At 35.1% G+C, this 20361-nt stretch overlaps 1 protein-coding gene across 2 annotated transcripts in view; it reads left to right on the forward strand.

Annotated features, from left to right (window-relative positions):
* Positions 1-20361, forward strand: part of LOC111149029 (inositol polyphosphate-4-phosphatase type II B) — a 372027-nt gene that overhangs the window by 249710 nt on the left and 101956 nt on the right. For both annotated transcript variants that reach the window (XM_022505917.1, XM_022505916.1), the window contains exon 15: positions 13812-13971. In XM_022505917.1, coding sequence (XP_022361625.1) covers positions 13812-13971 — 160 coding nt within the window. The remainder of the gene's footprint in view (positions 1-13811; positions 13972-20361) is intronic.

Consider the following 20361-nt stretch of genomic DNA (forward strand, 5'->3'; position numbering starts at 1 on the left):
GTATTGTAGTGCTGCAATGAGGAAGGTAAGTGACACTAGATTCTTAGGTTCTAGAACTCAGTCTCATGGTGGATAAAACATACTAGCCAATAGTTACAAAATGTTGTGACCAAGGTTGGAGAGAGCCAGTTGGTAGAAAATAAGCTCTGCTTATATGACTTCCGCTCAAGATCATATGTACAGACCCTTTCACGGCGGGGAGAGAAGGAAGGGCGTGAGAAATGTGCAGTGAACAGACAAGGTTTATGGTGAGCCCGTCTGTGTTCCTGCTCACCTGCTCTGCCTGGTTGATTGTGCCACGTGCTGGAGACAGCGTGAAACACACAGGGACACGAGGACTCCGTGCCCTATCCAAGGCTTTGGAAAGACAAATGACAACTGCAGAGCAACTCCAGGTTGTAATAGGATAAAGCTGGAAGGAGTCTGGTGGTCATGTGGATCCCCAGAAGTAAAGTTCTTAAGATGTTAAAGGGAATAGAAAGTTAATCCTTCAGGAAAGAGAATGACTTTCAGACGGGCACACAGCACCTGATGTATAAGGAGAGTGTGTGTGTGTGCATGATTATACCATTAGTTGTTTATTATACCATTAGTTGGTATATACCATTATACCATTAGTTGTTTGCTTCAAAGATGGTGGAAACTGAGCATGTTTATACTCCAGAAACCATTTGAGAACGAGATAGGTGATGACTGTAGCGCGAGGCCCTCTTTCCAAAGGGAAGAAATGATTCAAGTACGCAGGTGGAGAGCAGTCCTGGGCAAAAGTGGGCTTTCCTGCTGAGACCGCAGGGAGAGTGTAAAAACCAGCTTCACTTTGGGGAGGCTGGGTGAAGCTGGGTGGCTTCTTTTGTGTTTGTTTAAAATATTTTCCCAGTCGTGTCTCAATACAACTGACATGTAAAACCTTATTAGCTTAAGGTATACATGATAATGACTTGGGAAATCGTTACCATGATAAATTTAATTAACATACATTACCTCATAGTTGATCTATTTTTCCATGAGAGCCTTTATCATCTACTCTCTTCGCAACTTTAAATATACAATGCAGTATTGTTAGCTATAGTCACCGCACTATACATTGCATCCCCGTGACTTACTATCTTAAAACTTTTCGACCCCCTTCATCTATTTATCCCACCCCCTACCCTCACCTCTGGCAACCATCAGCGTGTTCTCTGTTTCTATGAGTTTGTTTTTTGTTTGTTTTTAGATTTTGTATATAAATGAGGTTGTACAGTATTTTTCTTTCCCCATCTGACTTATGTTCACTGAGCTTAATGCCTAGAGGTCCATCCTATTGTTGCAAATGGCAGGATTTCTCTCTTTTTATGGCTGAATGATAGTCCACATATATACCACATTTTCTTTGTCCATTCATCTGCTAATAGATACTCAGGTTGCTCTCCGTATCTTGGTTATTATAAAAAATGCTGCAGTGAATGTGTGGGTGCTGATACTTCTTTGAGATTCTGATTTCCTCTCCTTCAGGCATATGCGTCCTTAAAAGTGGAATTGCTGGATCATACGGCTTGTCTATTTTGAGTTTTTTGAGGAACCTCCACACTGTTTTTCAGTGTCTGTACCAATTTCCATTCCCAGAATGGTATACAGGGTTCGCTTTTTCCCACATCCACACCCAGCATTTGTTATCTCTTGTCTAAGCATTCTAAGTGGTATGAAGTGACATCTCATTGTAGTTTGGATTTGCATCTCCCTGATGATGAGTGATGTTGAGCATTTTACCATGGCCTATAGGCCATTTGTATGTCTTCTTTGGAATGATGTTTATTCCATTCCTCTGGCCACTTTTTAAAATTTATTTCCATTGAGTTGTATGAGTTCTTTGGGTAGTTTGAATATTAACCCGAGTGCTTTATTTTATCCTTAAAGTAGAATCATGTGCAAAGAGAAGGGGACGAGGAGGACAGGCTGAGGAGAGGGGTAAAAAGTTTCAAACTAGCGCCAAAGAAAATGCGTACAGGCCCTTACTAGCAACCTTTGGAAAAATTAGGAAGAATTTTGGTCCTCATGTAGGACCCGTCAGTGTTGCAGTAGGAATCTGTGTGGTTATTGATTTACCTTTTATTATTCTTCTGGGAACACTTTCCTAGTCTTGACACTAGGAAAAAGTCAAACTGATCTGTTCTTCCAGTTGATGTGGAATGGTCCTGTCAGTTTCTCAGCTGTTTTGGTTTCCTTCACAGGCAAAAGGATAGAATAATAATAAAGATCTCCATCTCCCTCTTTATCTTCTTTCATATAATTTCTGAATTTCCTCTGGAACCCACTGTTGCTAGAAAGTATATGAATACTTTGTCTAAATTTACCACAATTACAAGGAAAATCCTTCCTACTCAGAAAAGTTGCTTCGAACTATCTCCTCCTAATTTGACTCTATGTACAAATATAACTAACTTTGATTGTTACACAACATTCTAATTGATTTTCCATAGCAAACACTTTCTATTAAAAAGATACCTTGGTTAAAAGATAGAAATCCCTTACTTAAAAAATAACTACCAAAGTCATAACCATTTAATGTTATTTTCAAAGCTTTTTCTAACTTTGAAAAGTTGAGTAAATCCAAAGAAAATGTAGCTAATTAAAATGTCTTTAGAGACAGTGCTATTAAATGAATTGGAAACATAACTTTGTGAACCACTTTTCTTAGTTAATTAGGTGTTAGAAAAGTTTCAGCACTGATTACATGTTTAATCAACTTCCTAAAATAATTCAGTGTTTTAAGTTAATTTAGTTAGGTTTCTGTGATATATGAAAGTATTCTCTGATCATTTAAGTTGGTTTAGATTTGCACATAAGATTACAGTAGCTCCATTAAAAAAATTGTTTTATTTAATGTCTTATAATGATTGTAGTTTTAACAATCACTTAACTTGAACAACTGTCTTTAAACTTCTTGTAATAAATATTGGGAAAGTAAATATATACTTGTAAATTACTTTTGAATTCTACTCTGTTTATATAAAAACCTTTCTTTTTGAGGTTAAGAGAAAGAATTTCTATTAATTCTAAATTAGAGTGAGGCTGTTATTTTTCGACCTGTTTTGTTGGCAGAATTGATGACATATGAATCTGGATAATAATTATCTAGTCAATATGGAAGAGATTGAAACTAAAATAATCACTGACAAAAAAAAATGTCTGTTATTTGCTGAATTTTCTTATTAAATGATTGAATGCTTTAAATATTTATTTTCCTGAAAAGTTAGTAAACAATTAAACCCAAAGGAATGTGGGGATTTTATGACATTCTGTGCAAAGAAATAAACTAATATAACGTTCTTCATCTTTTAGCTGGTAAAAATGACATATTGCTTTTCTTTCTCTTTATCTATACAACAGATGCTTCTAGCAGCTGGGACTCCAAGATTAGTTTGTCCAAAATATGAAAGCATGTCATCCAACTAAAGTATTAAGTTGACCCAGTTTTTGTGGCTTCCAGTAATTATACTATTCTCTAGAACACTATGATTTAACTTCAACATTACTACACTGATGGGTTCGGGGCTAAATCTGTCTACCCTCATTCAAAAATTGTTAAAAAAAAAAAAAAAGATAAACTTCTGATCCTTTATAGTCTGATCCATTCCAGCAAAGAGCAGAAGTAGGAAAACTATTCTTATTACTTAGTCATATCCCAAACCCATTTTTTTTAGTTGAACTAAATTTCTATAACAGGCAACATTTCACCATCCAAATTACCCAATTAATTCCCTTCTTTGTGTTGTAAATGTAAATCAAATTTTAAATTTTATTCCCTTGCTTAAGGTAAGGGAACATTTGCTATGACTTCTTATGGTAAAATTTGTTCGCAACACATAAGCACAATAGATGATCCACATTAATCTATAATAAATGTTCAATAATTTTATAGGTTATAGAAGCAAAAGTATAAATTTATAGCAATATTTATGTCAGACATCCTGTGAGTAAAGTCATATATAACCTGACAAAAAATTGTGGGTTCTCTGTAACTCAGTATTCCCAAAGAATGCATTTTTCAATGAGATTTACATAAACCACTTTCTGGCATGTTCTTTACTAACATCTCACATTCCACTTTGTACTACAACTTTCTCTAATGATGTCCAGAACAAATATAATGCTTAAGCTTCCCAAGGGTATTGATAGAACTATTTATATTGCCATAATTAGTAACTGTAATCATACATAGTTGCAAAATATGATATTAAAGGCAAAACGTATTTAGCCAGCCAGATACCTCCACAGGCAGTCTGAAGTGATCTGTATTCTCAACTGCACTTGCCATCTTCTATTTTCATCTTAGACCTTATCTCTAGGGAAAATAGCTCAGGCTGTGTATAATGTAGAGATACCTATGCAAATTAATAATTCAAAGAGATCTTGTTTAGTCCTCTGACTGGCTAGAATTATTTTATGTGAAGCCATTGACCTGATTGTAATAGGAAGGGAATAAATCTCATTCTTTAGAGGTAATTAATTCCTATAGACAATAAAATATTAACTTATGATTTAACTTTTCTAAAGCAACACCTTATAGTTTAGTTACCTAAATGAATAAAATGTCCACTAAATTATAGCCATTTATTTCCAAATTTTATGTTATAGAGAGAGATGCATGTATTTATATGTGTATGTATATATATATATATATATATATATATATTCAACTCTAAAATATTTTGTGTAATAAAGCATTATTTTTGCCTCTTGTGATGATACAACCTCATGAATACTGAATTATAATCATTTGTTTATGTATCTGTTTCTTCCATGTGTTCATGATCTTCAATAAAGTAAGCTCCTAAGGGGCAAAGTCTGTATCATGACCACTGCTGTTTCCCCACAGTTAGCAGGCTATCTGCACCAAAAAGGTACTCATGTTTTATTTGTAGAATAAATTAATGGCTCTGAAATTTGCCCTCAAATTATTCTTGTTTACATTCTTATTTTGAAACATGGACTATTCAACTTTAACATGTCTCTGGACTGTCCTGTGCCTTTTCCTTTACTAGAATTCATGAATTCTTCTGGGGATTTTGTTTTCCTCTTCTAGTCAAAAGCACCCAGCTATATCCCTCTCTCCTTAGTACATATTTCCTAGCATCATAATCAACCTGAGAGGTAACTATTCAAGTCCTCTTCCAATACCTCCGAACATAGAAAGCAGTAAAATTCAAGATAGATACAGAACATCAGAGATGACCAAATAACATGATGAAGAACATAGAACATGATGAGTTAAGGCCTTCAGAAGCTTCCAGAAACCCAGTGGTGGCAATTTTAATTTTACTTGATTTTTCAATTGCTGATTACAAAGGTCCTAGTTATACACATGTTACCCAGCAAATATAATTGGAAATGACTATTTTCCCCTTTCCCAGCTTTTTTCTTTTTCATCCCTAATAGGGTTGCCTGGTTTTGTTAAACTTATAATGAGGGTGGGATATTGGAAGCATCCATTCACCCCATCAGAAAGGGCAGGTAAAGACAGGGAGTATTAAGCTAGTTGTTCCCTATGTGGCAACTGAAATATGTTCTATCATCTGTTTCCTTGATGGATGGGAAACATTCCTGAACTTCTCTAGTCCATTTCACTCAGAAGAAATGTGCTTTGAATACTTATCCAATATTAAAGTCCACAAAAGGTGATTAAGCAAAGTTCATGACTGTCCATTAAAATGCACAAATGTTCTATTAAAGAAAAGAAACCCCAAATGAGATCTTTATGTGCATGCATATTCATGAAATCCTAACAATTTCTCGATTTTCCCACATGAAGTTAATACATTCACCTTCAGTTCCCTGTTTTATAGTACCTAATACAGTGTTTTATACACACTAGTTCGATGTATTTTTCAGAGTTAATGTAGGAATAAATGAATAAATGGATTTGCTGAATCAGCAGTTCATCCTCCAACTCAAACTAGTGTTTTTAACAGAGATATTTTATTTCTATCAATATAGTGGTGACTTTCCTGTGGCATTATATTGAATACCATCATCTTCCTTGGATACATTATTGACTCTTACAATGCCTGATTCAACATCAGATATTTTCATTTACCTGTGTATAATGGATATGCAAACTTGAATGAATATACACACATTCTTTAGAAATTTATGATTACATTCAAATCAAGTGCTCTTAAACATTAGTACATTCTAATGTGAATAGTGAGACATTTTCTATATAGAAATTTTTGAATCTCCATAATTTAATGAATAGTTAAAAGAGATGCTGAGGCAGGGCACCTGGGTAGCTCAGTCAGTTAATCATTCGACTCTTGATTTTGGCTCAGGTCATGATCTCAGGATCGTGAGATCAATCCCTACATTGGGCTCCCCATTGGGCATGGAGTCTCGTTAAGATTCTCTTTCTCCATCTACCCCTCCCCACTCCACTCATGCTCACTCCCTCGCTCTCTCTCTCTCAAACATAAGTAATTAAAAAGAAGTGCTGACGTGTATATAGGCAGACTATTGACTTGATATATTAGGGTACATTCTGTTAAAAAAATTAATCCTGGAAATTGATTGTATGCAACACACTAACTGGTAACGTCATATAATTCAGCCAGTTGTGCAACTATCTAATGGTGTGCAGATAACATCCAATTACTAATTTAAAATTAAAAGCTTTAGTTAATCAGTGGATTTTTTTGTTAATAAATGCTTTATGTAATGTTTTCACTGAATTAAAAGCATTAGCATTATGTGGCATTTATTAGCTCAAACACAGTCATTCAGAGTACAAGCTTGGTTCTAACTTTAATTTGAAGTTTCATGTGATAATACTGCAGTTGTATTTTTTACTTGTAGGTCACAGCTTGTTAAGTCAATCAGCAGATGTTAATTAAGCATCAGTAGTGTGCAATAGTGCTATAGGTACTTGGGGGAAAACAAATAAAGTATAAAGTATGGATCCTCCAAAAGCCATATTATCTAATTCAAGTGAAACACCAGAAATCATAAAACAAGCAGAGATATTGAAAGATACAGAATCTTTCCCAGATGGAGGTAGTTGTGTAGTACACATTAAACATGTCAAAAATATTTAGGGAGAAGTTACATAAAGGTTGGAGAGGATGAAAAAAATCATCCCTTCCTTGCTTCTTTTATTCATTCGTTCACTCATTTATCCATTCTTTTATCTATTACCTAATGAGTGCCAGGGCCTGAGAATAAAAGGATTAATTAATAATAGTCATTTCCCTCATTGAACCCACTATTAAGCAGAGAGGATAAAGTGAACCATTCTTGGACATGATGAAACTTGAAAGGGGGAGAATTTGGATTGATGGAAGACGAGAGAAGGCATTCTAAGCATAAAAAGCAGTATGTGTCAAGATAGAAATATTAGTTCCTCTAAGGTTTCCTTCATATCTTTGATGTTTAGCACTGAGCAAGCTTGTAGCAGATGCCCAGAAAGTATATGTTGAGCTAATTAATAGCATGTTTCTAAGACAGCAAGGAGACTGACTTGGGCAAGTTTTCATTTTGAAGATTGATGAGAAATAGGGAGAATTATGTAGGTTGACACAACTGCAGCGGTGCCTCTGGGCTGAGAGAAGATTGGATAGTTGCTGCAGTAGAAGGTCTGCTTCTGAAGAGAGGAGTGATGGTGATGGATAAGGTGAACGTGCCCTCATGTGTAGACCTGATCGTGTGATAGCTGATTGTATGGGTCTGGCCAAAAGCCAAACCAGGAGAATATGGAGAAGTCCGTTAAAGAAACAGTAGCTGACTAGCTGAGTCCACTTGAAGAACTAGGGACTGAACTTCAGGGTGAGACCAGTAGAGTGGTTATGAGGAAAAAAGGCCAGGGATTTTTTTACATGAGTAATTAGGTGAAGTTAAGCAGGAGGATCAATAGGAAGTGAAGGTTGGGGAATTTCCCTTAATTCTGGTGGATATCACATGTTTGGCTATTGTCAGTGCACACAATATGCATGTCTGTATGCATGTGTGCAGGTGTGTGTGTGTGTGTGTGTGTGTGTGTGTGTGTGTGTGTGTACTACCTACCGTGGGCCGTACGTGTGCTGGTTTGTGCCACAGAGTATTTTAAGTGCAATTCCTTTCACCCCACAGTCTGGCAAAGTAAGGATTTAGAGAGAAAAGCCAGCAAGCTATTGAAAGAATGAAGGTTTGCAGTACTGAGGAAGGAGGCCAGTCGAGTACAACTTAACTCTCAGTCAAATCAAGGATAAACTAAAGCTTCTCTTTGAAGATGTGATTGCCTCTATTAATTTGCCTACCCATTCCAATCAAAGTCCTCAAAAATTGGTAATGACAGGTGGGAAATTGTGCATAGAGATATAGATACAACAAAGCTACTTTGGACTCCCATCTCAGCTCTCAGTCAGTCTTCACATTCTTGCTGATCAAAAATTGGTCCCAGAAAAATTGATTAGTTAAGCAATGCTAAACTTTTTTTAAATTTTATTTTTTAGGTTAAGTGCTGATCCAAAGGAGTCGGGATTTTTTCCAATGGGACCAATCTCATAGATGTGTGGCATGCAGAATAAGCACCATGTCCCCTGCCCTCACAGCTCACTTTGCCAGTTCCCCCTGACTGCTCATTGACAAGTCCATTAAATTTGTGGATCTGTGGCCACAGGCTTTACCCACACCTTAGCTTAGGTCCTAACCCAGAAATAAATAAGGACAAAAATCAACATCTGATTCGGAATGGAATAAATATTGCTACTAGTTCCCTGTCACCCTTTGCCTCCAAGAAGATGGATTGTCTAAAGGCTCCATTAAGGTCAAGGACACCAGCTAGGCTCCACTTAATAAAGGGTAGAGTGTAACCAACCAATTTGCCATTACTTACTTCAGCAGGAGACATAGCAGGATCATGGCTGCTATTTTTGGGGAGCAGGGGAAAGGCCCAGCCATCTGTTTTTCTAATAGGTGGTTGTTTTAGTTTGCTTTTGGTTTTGGTTTATTTTCTTTTGTTTTGAAAACTCCCCAGTGGCTGAGGAGCTAAGCAGGATCTAGGGTAGTACCCATGACCCGAAAAGGGGAAGGATGGAAGCACCATGTACTATAGTCACATTCTTATGCTTCCATTTGTCTTTGCCCTACTGACCAGCCTTTTCTCTTTGTGGGAATAGTCTGTGATCTTAGTAGGGGAAAAATGGAGTAGGTGGCACACATACTAGCAATCTAAGCAAAAAGAAGCTTCCACATGGACTGTTTTCATGAGTGAAAATTATCAGAATTGGAATGCATTTTTGACAATCATTTTCCTTTGTGTGAATGCTTTCACAGAAGTATTATGGAAAATGGTTTGTTTAGGGGAGAAATCAGATATTCAAGGTTTCCTTTCAAGAATATTGCCTACCCATTTTATCATCCTAATTTCAAAATAATGATTTTGCTAAGAATAATTAATAATTATCTCCTAGAAATTTAATTATCTTCCCTCCCTATAGCCTCTTCCTTGTTTTGTATCCTAGTCACATGAGTAGATTTTGGGTTTTGATGCTGACACTGTCCTCTCTTTATGTTAGTCACTTATGTCCTTTGACCCAAGCTCATTGGCCTTTTAGCTAAGTGATTGTTCCATCCTTGATTGTATGACCCTCTTGATTTCAAACTTAAGAGCACAATGTGACCAGACTGTCCTTTTCAGAGTCATCTCTTAGTGATTTGCCATTGGACTCGTTTTCAAGTCTCAGATAACTGACACATACTCTTGCTCATGTGAGGTGACACACACCTCTTCCTGATCCTTCCTGTGGCTCCTTCTCCTGAACTTCCTCTGTCTAGCCTGTCCCCAGAGTTTAGTAATCTCACAAAAAAGAATTCCTACTGTGTGCCACTATTCTGTGGGAAATCCTAGGGGAAGAATCAAGTCTCCAAAACCAAGTAGAATTTCTAATTTAGTTATAACCATTTTAATGTGGAATGTTATTCAACATCTCTTAATCTAAGGTCTCCTCACCTCTATAGACTGAGTCCATAATGTTGATCTTCTGTGGTGGTTTTGAAGGTAGATTAGCTAATTTCATATACTAGGTGAAAATAAATAGCTCTCAATCTGCCTCTGGGTTGGAGTCCTCTTTCTTCTCCTCTCTCCTTTGTTCCATTTCTCTTTCTCTGCCTTTCCTCCAGACCCTGTTCAGTGTCATGAATACACAGCCCTCAAATAACTCCTAGACTGGTATGAGAGACAACAATGCAAATCAATGACTTTATAATCTACTTTGTAGATGCCCTAAAGGAAAAAGAAGCAGTAACCAACAAAACTCAGCTTGTCTCCCCACCAGCTGGGCAGGATTTCCTCTCCAAAACATAAAGACCAGCTTGAGTCTGCTTGGGGTCTCCTACTGAGTGTGTCTTCAATAAAAAAAATTTGATTATGTATGAATCATTTATTAGTCTTGCATAAAATACCACTCAGTTTCTCACCCCCAGCAAACATCTTCCCAGCTTATGTGTCCCCTATGTATTTAATGACTTAAATGTTCTTCTGCTCTTTGCCACCTAACCTCTTACCATATGGTTGTTGGTCTCATCCAATGAACATACTTCACTCTGCATCTCATGTCAATAAAGGTCTCTCTACTGACTGCAAAGATTACTATTTCTGTGAGTATAATCCTATAGCCCAAATTATCTATAAAGGAGGAACAAAAAAGGGTTAGAATGCAAAATTATCCTTTTATATATTCTCATATTCTCGCCCTTGGAAATGTAATTAAAAGAAGTTGCTTAACCCCTTATATTACTTTATATAAGAAATGCAGCATGCGATATGACTTGATTTTTGCTCAAAATATAAGGTTTTTCCCAACATGGGCAACAAGAGGAGAGTTGAAAGTTTATCCAATGTACAAAGCTAATCTGGAAAATTAAGAATAATCCTCTGCCCTTTTCCCCCCCTTAATAACAGTGTTTATTCCCAGTGTTAACTGGGAGAGTTACGCCATTTTTTCCATTCAACAGCTTTAAAGATGTAGTTGCTGGTGGAAATTAAGCCATATTCAGTATAGGGACCAGTAAGTTTGTTATTGTGGTCTGAAATGTAAGCTCCTCACCAAATCCTAGTATGAATGATGTCAGGACCTCAGTTTGCTTACCATTCCCCACGTTTCATCGCAGAAGAAGTGAGCTCCCTTAGGTCTCCTGGATCATAGCTGAGGAGCACCTACACCTAATTTCTCAGACAACAGGCAGGGCATAAAGCAATTTATGGTTGTGACTGGTGTCTTAGTTTCCCTTAGAGGGGAAGTACTTGTAATCTTTTGGTGGAAGAAATCTGCCTTTAGAGGAAAGATTTTTATGATTATTTATGATTATTAGCATACTTCACACCCTGGATTATAAGGTGATGAAAAGCAAGTTTGATTCATTTAGGAAAGCCAGCAAAAATAGGATATGATTTTGCCAATTATAATAGTTTTCCAGGCACTTTCATGGAAACTATGTTGTATGGCTCCCACTGCAGCATGGTGAGGTCAGCAGGGCATTCTAAACTGTAGATGAACCAACTGTAGCTCCCCAGAAATGAGGCAGTTTTCCCAAGGTAGCATGTCATATAGGTGGACCTCGAACTTCTCTCTTTAAACTTTGAATGTTCTACTTCTCCCCCTCAACTATAGTATACATATCTGTACACTCCCATTTCTGTTTGTTACATTATTCAACTAATATTATATTATTCAACTAATTTAGTCTTTATAAGACAATCATCCAATAATCTAAACTCAATTATAGTTCTTTCTTCCTAGATTTGTTTTACCCAAAATTAGTTTCTATGTTTATAAACTAGTAAAATTAACTTGGATAAAAATATGCATTTGGGTAAAAATGTATAAACTACTAAGGAGTATTACATATATATATACTAATCAATTATTAAATACTAATTGATTTATAATTTATATAATAAATATATATAATTTATATATAAATATGTATTATATGTAATATAGTATATATAAGTAAATATGTATAAATATAAGTAAGTTATATTTATAATTTATAAATATAAAAATTACCAATAGAAATAAAATATTATCAATTATAAATACTAATTGATTATTCTCTTTGCATTAAGTGCTACCCCAAATAGCTCTGAAATAGCTCTATTACAGAGAAAGATGAAAGAAAAGCACCATAAATCCCTTTGGTTCTTATGCGATATGTAAGATACACCTAATACGTATATTAGGGTCTTTCAGAGAAACAGAACCAATAAGATACATATTATTTATTATAAGGAATTGTCTCACATAATTTTGGAGGCCAAGAAATCCCATGACCTGCCATCTGCAAGATTCGTCATCTGCAGGCTGGAGACCCAGGAAAGCTGGTGGTATAATTCAGTCTGAGTCTAAGGGCCTTAGAACCAGAGAAGCCTGTGATATAAATTCCAGTCCAAGTCTGAAAGCCTAAGAACCCAGGAGTACTGAGGGCAGAAGATCAATGTCCTGATTCAGTCAATCAAGCAAGAAGGATCACATCTTGACTGCCTCCACATATTTGCTCTCTCTCAGGTCTTCAGTGGATTGAATGAAGCCCACCCAACCTGGGGAGGACAAACTGCTTTATGAGTCCACTAATTCAAATGTTAATTTCACCCAGAAACACTCTTACGAACACACACATAAATAATGTTTAGCCAAATTATCTGGACATCTTGCAATGCAATCAGGTCGAAATATAAAATTAGCCGTCACCCTTGGAGAGTCAGTGACTCCATCTAAATGATATGGAGAGAAGAGCACAAAGGGAAGCTAGGGATGAGAGGCTACCATAATGATAACTACATTTAAATTTTTTATTAAAAAATAACAACTTTTATGAATCAAAGAATTTAGTGTTGTGAATTGCCCTGAACAAAAATGAATGCTAATCGGAATTGTCAAGTTGGGTGACAAAGAGGCCCCCTAGTGGTAGGGGCTGCTTCCTAAGAAATAAATCGGCCACAGTGACATTAATGGCCATAGCACATAATATTGAGTAGAAGTTCTCAGATTTAGAGTGGTCAGAAGCACCCGAAGAGTTTGTCAAAATTCAGTTTAGAGTGCATTCTTCGTAATGGTTCTGACTGACTTAGTAGGCACCAACGATCTGTGTTTTAATTCTCTGGATCATTCTGTTAAAGGTGATGTAAAGACCACACTTCAAGAACTTCTGTTACCTAGAGCAGTCAAATCCATAGAGGCAAAAAGTATAATGATGGTTGCCAGTGGCGGGGGAGAGAAGAGTAGGGAGTTCATTTTGAAAGGGCAAAAGTTTCATTTTGGGAAAATGAAAAATTCTAGAGATGGTTGTGGTGATGATTGTATAATAATGTGAATGTACTTAATGCCCCTGAACTGTACACTTCAAAACGGTTAAATGGTAAACAATGTTATGTGTGTTATCACAATAGAAAGGAAAAACAAGAAGTTTGAATGCAAATTATAACTATTCTTTAAAAAGTGTGTCTTTTCTTTCCTACTAAGTGTCGGTAAGGGAAACAGATACATCCAGTTTAAAATATCATAGGTTGTGTTCAATTATGGATTAATATTGTACAGTATTTCATCGTTGCTTTATGACTTAGAAAAAATAATGATCTAAATAAAAAATTTATAGGACTTAAATTTTGCTTTATTAAGATCAAACAGATTTCTTCTTATATATTCATAGTCTGGCCAAGTGAATGGGAGTATTAGAATTAATCACTGAGTCTGCTTTCTTATGATTCTTCTTCTACCTGCTTCTCTAAAATGGATTTGTCAGATTTTGCCTTATCTTGTTTTTGCAATAAAAATGTGTAGTGATACTTACGCTCTTTTCAGGATAGGGTGTGGGCCAACGTGGGGAAGAGCCTGAACTGCATTATTGCCATGGTTGATAGACTGATTGAAAGAGATGGCGGCAATGAAGGCGGTGGTGGTGGCAGCAAAGATGGAGAAAAGGACCCTTCTCTAGTGGACCCCATCATAACTCATCCAAGGGGTAAGGAGTCGTGTTTTCCCAATCACTGACTGAGTAAACAAAATGAGAAAGTCATGATAAAATGAGATAGAAAAAGAGGAGTCAATAGTGCCTTTGATGAAAGTGCTGATAGCATGCTTTTCTACTGCTCTGGCTTGGATGATAGAAGGCTATTTATCAAATTGCATCTCAGTTGTGTTTTCAGAACTGCTTGCAATGCTCATTTTTTTTCTTTTGCTACATAAAAACCTTCTTGAAAGAAGAACAGTGTTTTCTTTTAAAGACTCTGACCAAGTTTAATCTACTTTGACACAGTCCTCCAAATTTTTTTAGGAAGCAAAACAAGCATCTGCTCTTAAAGCTCCTAGAAACTTCTACGGATATCAGGACACAGTATCCACAATGGTTCCTGAAAAGAATGCAGTATGATAAAATGCTTTTTACCTTATTCTTGGGAATATTTTTTGTGAATTATCTCAAAAACATTAAGAAGGTTTGGTTCCATATAAGAAGAATATGTTTGTGTGTATTAGTAAGTCTCAGTTTTCATGGAGACATGTATACACACAACATATACACATGTGGGTGTCTATATGTGTGTATAGGTAGACACACAGATATATAGATACTTTCAAAAGTATGGCTTATTACAAGCTTGACCAGAAAATATGACAACCAAATTTTAACTATGGTTGTGTCCCTATAAATGGCTTTTTCACCCTTTTTGTTGTTGTTGTTGTTAATTTGGTTAATTTTGATGACAAAAACCCAGACAAATATCTGCATTTCCTTACAGTGGTAAGAACTGCTGTTAAAGTAGTCCCAGCCCTTTTGGTAACTTAAGTGTTTGGAGAGAATACCCAGTGTTGCCCTACTCTCTTCTTCTGAAATCTGCATTTCCTGTTACTTTAAGAAAATGAGTCAGAAGGAAATATGAACACTTATAAAATTAAATTTATGTTTTCCCAATTTGTTTTCCTGATTTTTCATTACTCACGTTTTCACCAGGAGTTTAATTATGTGAAACATCAATCTTTCCTTACTTGATTAACAGTAGAACTATTTCTAAATCATGTTTATAAACTGAACTTTTCTTACTATAGATGGTTCTCATCTTCTATAGTACATTCACATGGAAAAGTTTATACCAATATTCATTATGTTTATACCTACTTAGTTTAACTATATATGGGGATCTTCTTTTTTAATAATATCAGTTTTATTAGTTAATGGATCTAATGTCAGTCATATTCTATGTCAGCCCCATAACTTTTACATGAATCAAAGTGAAAGCTTGTCATAACTGATGTCATAAAGAAGTAGTATACTTCAATTTTCTTTAATTGAACATTTATTGACTATCAGCCATAAGCCAGACAATATGCTGAGCTCTGGAAAATGAGGTAAGGAAGCTGAAATCATGTTAGGGGCTTGTTATGTCCATTGATGGGTTTTCAAGGCATAATACTCTTTTAGCAGAAATAAGATGAGAGGTACTGAATTTTGCCATACTTGTTTTGATGTTCCCCAAAAGTTCTCATTGACAAGAGTTCTAGAATATTTGAAATTATATATTTTACCTATATCTTGTATTTTATCAGAAGGTTGTTTCTGTGAGATCAAAATTACATTTTAAAGAGTAAGAATATTTGGTAGGTAATATTTGGTAAGATTAGATGAATCACTTTCATTTGAATGTGAGGCATTGTCTGAATATACTCTCAAACCAGACAGAAGCTGCTGTCAATGTAGAATTCACAGCTAGATGGGATTTGTGGATGGTTAAAGTCAAATTATAGCATAGTGCCCTCTAAGTGATTTTATTTTCAATTTATGATCCATATTTATTTCATGCATACTTTTTTATGTTATCAACATTTTCAGGAGATAAAACACTTGAAAAGTATAAAATGAAATACACACTTTAGTCTAATAATGATTTAATATCATATTGTCAAATAATTTCAAAGTTAAAGCTTTTGTTAACATTTTACATGTTAGACAATTGTGTATAGAGTTCATGTTTTAGAGAGGACATCGGTATATAAAAGAAGATGCATAACATTTACAAATAGATGTTTTACAGATGAATCTGTGCTCAAGTATACTACGAATAGATTATGGATGCTACTGCATAGTTGTAGTGGGATTGATTAGCTTAATCAATCATTTAACAATAATTTACTTTCATTATGTAATAATAATATACTAATAAAACACTTATGGTTGTTTTAGACTTCTTCTTAAAGTTAGGAAAAAAGCATTTTCAGTTTCTATCCTGATTTTTGTCACATAAAGCAATGCAGTAGAGAAATTAACAGTGGTTTTTTTTGTGCTGATATAAAGCAAATGAATAACAAAAAGTCATGTTTTTACCTACACTATCTCGCAAACTATTTCAGATGAAGATATTTGAGATACACATTTGCTAATTATATTGTGCCCCAATTTACCTGTAGTTTTAAATTTTATTAGAAAAATAAGAATTTAGAAAATTTGCAAGGGTAAACAAATAGGACTATGTATGAGTTTTATCTTTTTATTTCAATCAGACAGAAACATTTTTAACATACCTGATGTTTACCTGTACACACACACACACACACACACACACACACACACACACACACAGAGTAACAAAACTGGAGTACACACTGTAAATATAGATGTACTTCTTGATATCCTGCATATCATTATATAATGGTATTTCCTGAGAAGCATTTTCTGGAAATGAGATTACAATGACCGTAAACGAATTCATCAAAAGAGAAACCACTATTTTAGAAATGTAATTATTATAATTTAACATGTAACACATCTTTGAATGTTGGAGTCTTCTACTATATCCCTGATATTTTCCCCAAAGTCAGATCACGAGAAGTGGAATTATTTTATAAGGAAGAGTTATCCCTTCTCTCCCACACGTGCATTTTTACAATTATCAATTCATATCAGTGTAGATTCATGAATATGTGTTATTTTTTAGTTTATAATCTAATAATATTATAATAATATATATTTGAGGCTCAGACTGTTCTGGAGTTATCCATTAGGAGCTCTTTCAGGTTGGTTTTAGTGGCCTTCTAACAGGTTGCCCACCCATAGGCTAGTTACTCCCTTGTTTTCTTTCTTACTTACTCCCTTACTTTTTTTACTCATTCCCCTTCCCTCTGGCACCATGAGGTAGTCTAGGTTCAGCTGTTACTTCTCCTGCCCCAGCCCTAGGTTAAGCCATTTTTTCAAGGAACTCTGATTTCTTCTATTAGAGAATAACACATAGAAACCAACCAATGGGTAGGAACATTTTGATGGTTCTTTTTAGCAATATGTACTCTCACCAGCAGTATCTACAAGCACGCTTTTAACCAGAGTCTTCCCAGCCTTAAATATTTTCCCTATTTTCATGCCACTTTGGGTAAGAAACATTATATTGTAATCTGTAATTTATTGTAATTTAATTTGTATTTTTTTGTAATTTATCTAGTTATTAGTGAAGTTTGACATTATAAAACAATACTATATTTCAAAATATTATTTTTATAATAAAATGTGTTTCTTCAGTAGCTCCAGTTTTATCCCCAGTTCATATCTGGGATGGAAAAACCATTTCTTCTTTTCTTTTTATGATTAATAAATGAATTGATTCAGTGAATAACTGAGTCATCCAGAATTTATATGAATGTATGATGTCATAAATACTGCTATGCATTTGTTACCGCATCACTTATTAGTGATTCTTTCATGTTGTATCAGTTTTATTTTGTTTCTTGCTATATTAAGTTCTGCAATTCTTTTTTCTAGAGAGGGAGAGCAAGAGTGCAAGTGGAGGAGTAGGGGCAGAAGGAGAGAGAGAGAAAGTCTTAAACAGACTCTGTGCCCAGCAGGAGCCCCCCATGGAGCTCAATCTCACAACCCTGACTGAGATTATGACCTGAGCCAATATCAGGAGTCGGGCATTTAGCTCACTAAGATGTCCAGGCACCCCATGTTCTGCAAATATTTTTAGTCAATTTCTGGAATTTTTATTCTCTTCATGTGGTTTTGACTATTATGTTTTATGTTGGGATATATTTTGAAATCTTATAGGGTAAGTCAACCCTATGACAGTCAGTTTTTCTTTCTTCATTATCATCTTTTTTTACATTTTAGCTGTAATTCCTGTTTGTTTTGCTGGCATATATGTATATCATGGTTAAACAGATGGTCTTCTAAATTGTTGCTTCCTTTTTCCATTTTTTAATGTTTATAACCTGCAGATATTTTTTAAGGTGCACATTTTTCGTTTGCAGTATGTTTATTTAATAATATTTTAAATCTGTAGTTTTGAGAGTTTTTCATTTGTTTTAGATCTAGGATTTTACAAAATATCTTCATAAATCTCTTTTCAGGACTAATATAAATAGAGCTGATGGAAATAAAACATTCTCTGCTGTTCTGAACACAAATAGTGGAATACCTTTTCAAACTTACACGGCTTATATATATATTTATATCTTTTCTTAATGAACAAGTTTTTTTCTTTTACTTCCCTATACTCAAGCATAATTAAAACCATCTACTATATGCATGGGACCACTTGCCTTCAATTTCATAATAAACTGAAAACTCAAAGATAAAAATCACTGAATATTAGAATCTTAGATTTTAATGTGCCCTTAAACATTACATAATTAAACCTCCTAAATTGTGTTAAAAAGCTTACCTGTAGTATCTGCTAGTTTTCACCTAGCCTGTGGTACACATCTCCACTGATAGAAAACCATTTTTTTATTTTCTAGAATGGCACACTCCAGATGTTGATCTAAATATGTTTCCTTTAATTTTACCCACTGGCCCAGATCTAATTCTGTGCAACAAACAGAACAAATCTACTTTCCTTTTTCCACATTATAGTCTAACAAATCGGAAAACAACCATTATGTCCTTTTTGCCATTTTCTGGTCATTTTTCAAAGGAACAGCATCAAACCCAGAGTAACAGAGGGGGACCACTTTCCTACTTTTAGAATCTATTTTTCTATTAATGATATCTAAGTTCACACTGGCTGTTTTGTTTTTTACTACTAACTTCATTGATACCCATAAATCTTGCTCAATTTGACTTATCCTTCAGGCTTTCAAGATTCAAATAATATTTAAGTGCCACTGTGTGCTAGACATTGTGAAAAAGTAGGGACACAAGGAGATTAAGACATGGTCTATCTCAATTCTACTGATGTGATTGATGGATAAACCCAAGATTGCAGTATACGACACTTCTTAGTACACTCAGATAAATACCTATTTCTTTCATCCATCATATCTACTATCCAGCTCAGGTTTATTTTATTCACATTTTACAAACATTTTCTGTTCATTCACACAAGTAATACATAAAAAATGATGGGAAAACAGAAATAAATACAGATCCTTGAGGCACATCACTAAAAAAAAAAAAACTGTATGCCCTGAAATACTCTTGTTAATCACAACTGTTTGGGGATATGTGTTGAAGCAGTGATCCATTCACTCATTCATGATATTGCATGCCTGAATTTCTCTGTCTTTCACAAGGTTACCGTGAAATGCCCCGTCTCTGAATACTTCTTTCTAATCTGCTCAGCTACCAGTCCTGTCAAAAAGGAGATGAAATTCCTCTGATGTAACTTTTCTCAGTGAGCCCATGCTGGTTTCATGCCATCACTGCTTCCTCATACAAAGGAGATAACGCAGATCATAGCATTTGTTTACTTACCACTGGTTAGAGTTTCATGCTCATTGATACTCATGTTCTTTCCTGCTTCCTAATTTTCTTTTAGCTTACAAGGTACATTTCATATCTTCTAGTGGGACCTGAGAATTCACATACACCTTTTACTTTATCTCTGGTTGCCTCCTGTTAACATAATTGTTTGGTAACTACCAAGAATTTGTCAGTAATTTATCACAAATTGTCAGTGGCTTCCTATGCCGAAAATGTGTCATCTGAAAAAAGTGCCCCATCTTCCAAATAGGAACAAATGGAAGGGTTTAGCAAATCACTTTTTTGAATCCAATCTTGTTCTTATGTTTTATTTTAGGTTGGCCAGGGTAGTTATCTGCCTAATAAATTTGAAGTAATTAAGGATTAATTAATGAACACAGTTACACATAAAATGGTTCATGGCATTAAGTTTATGGAAGACACACACTAAATTTGTGTTAGTTAGAAGACAGAGAAGAAGATCCTTTAGTTCATTCAATATTTGTTGATCATCTACCCTGTGCCAGGCATTGTACCCAGGAATACATGTAGTCATCACCCTGCCCTTGCTGGCTTGTGGGTGAGCAAGTTGTATTTTAAAGAAGATATTCAGAGATTTTCCAAAGACAAAATATACAAGATAAAGGACTTAGAAGAGAGAGTATGCATTTGAGAGTCATTAGCAGATAG

The sequence above is a fragment of the Enhydra lutris genome, unplaced genomic scaffold (genome assembly GCF_002288905.1).
Source record: "Enhydra lutris kenyoni isolate GAN:26980312 unplaced genomic scaffold, ASM228890v2 scaffoldscaffold21, whole genome shotgun sequence".
Lineage (NCBI taxonomy): Eukaryota > Metazoa > Chordata > Mammalia > Carnivora > Mustelidae > Enhydra > Enhydra lutris.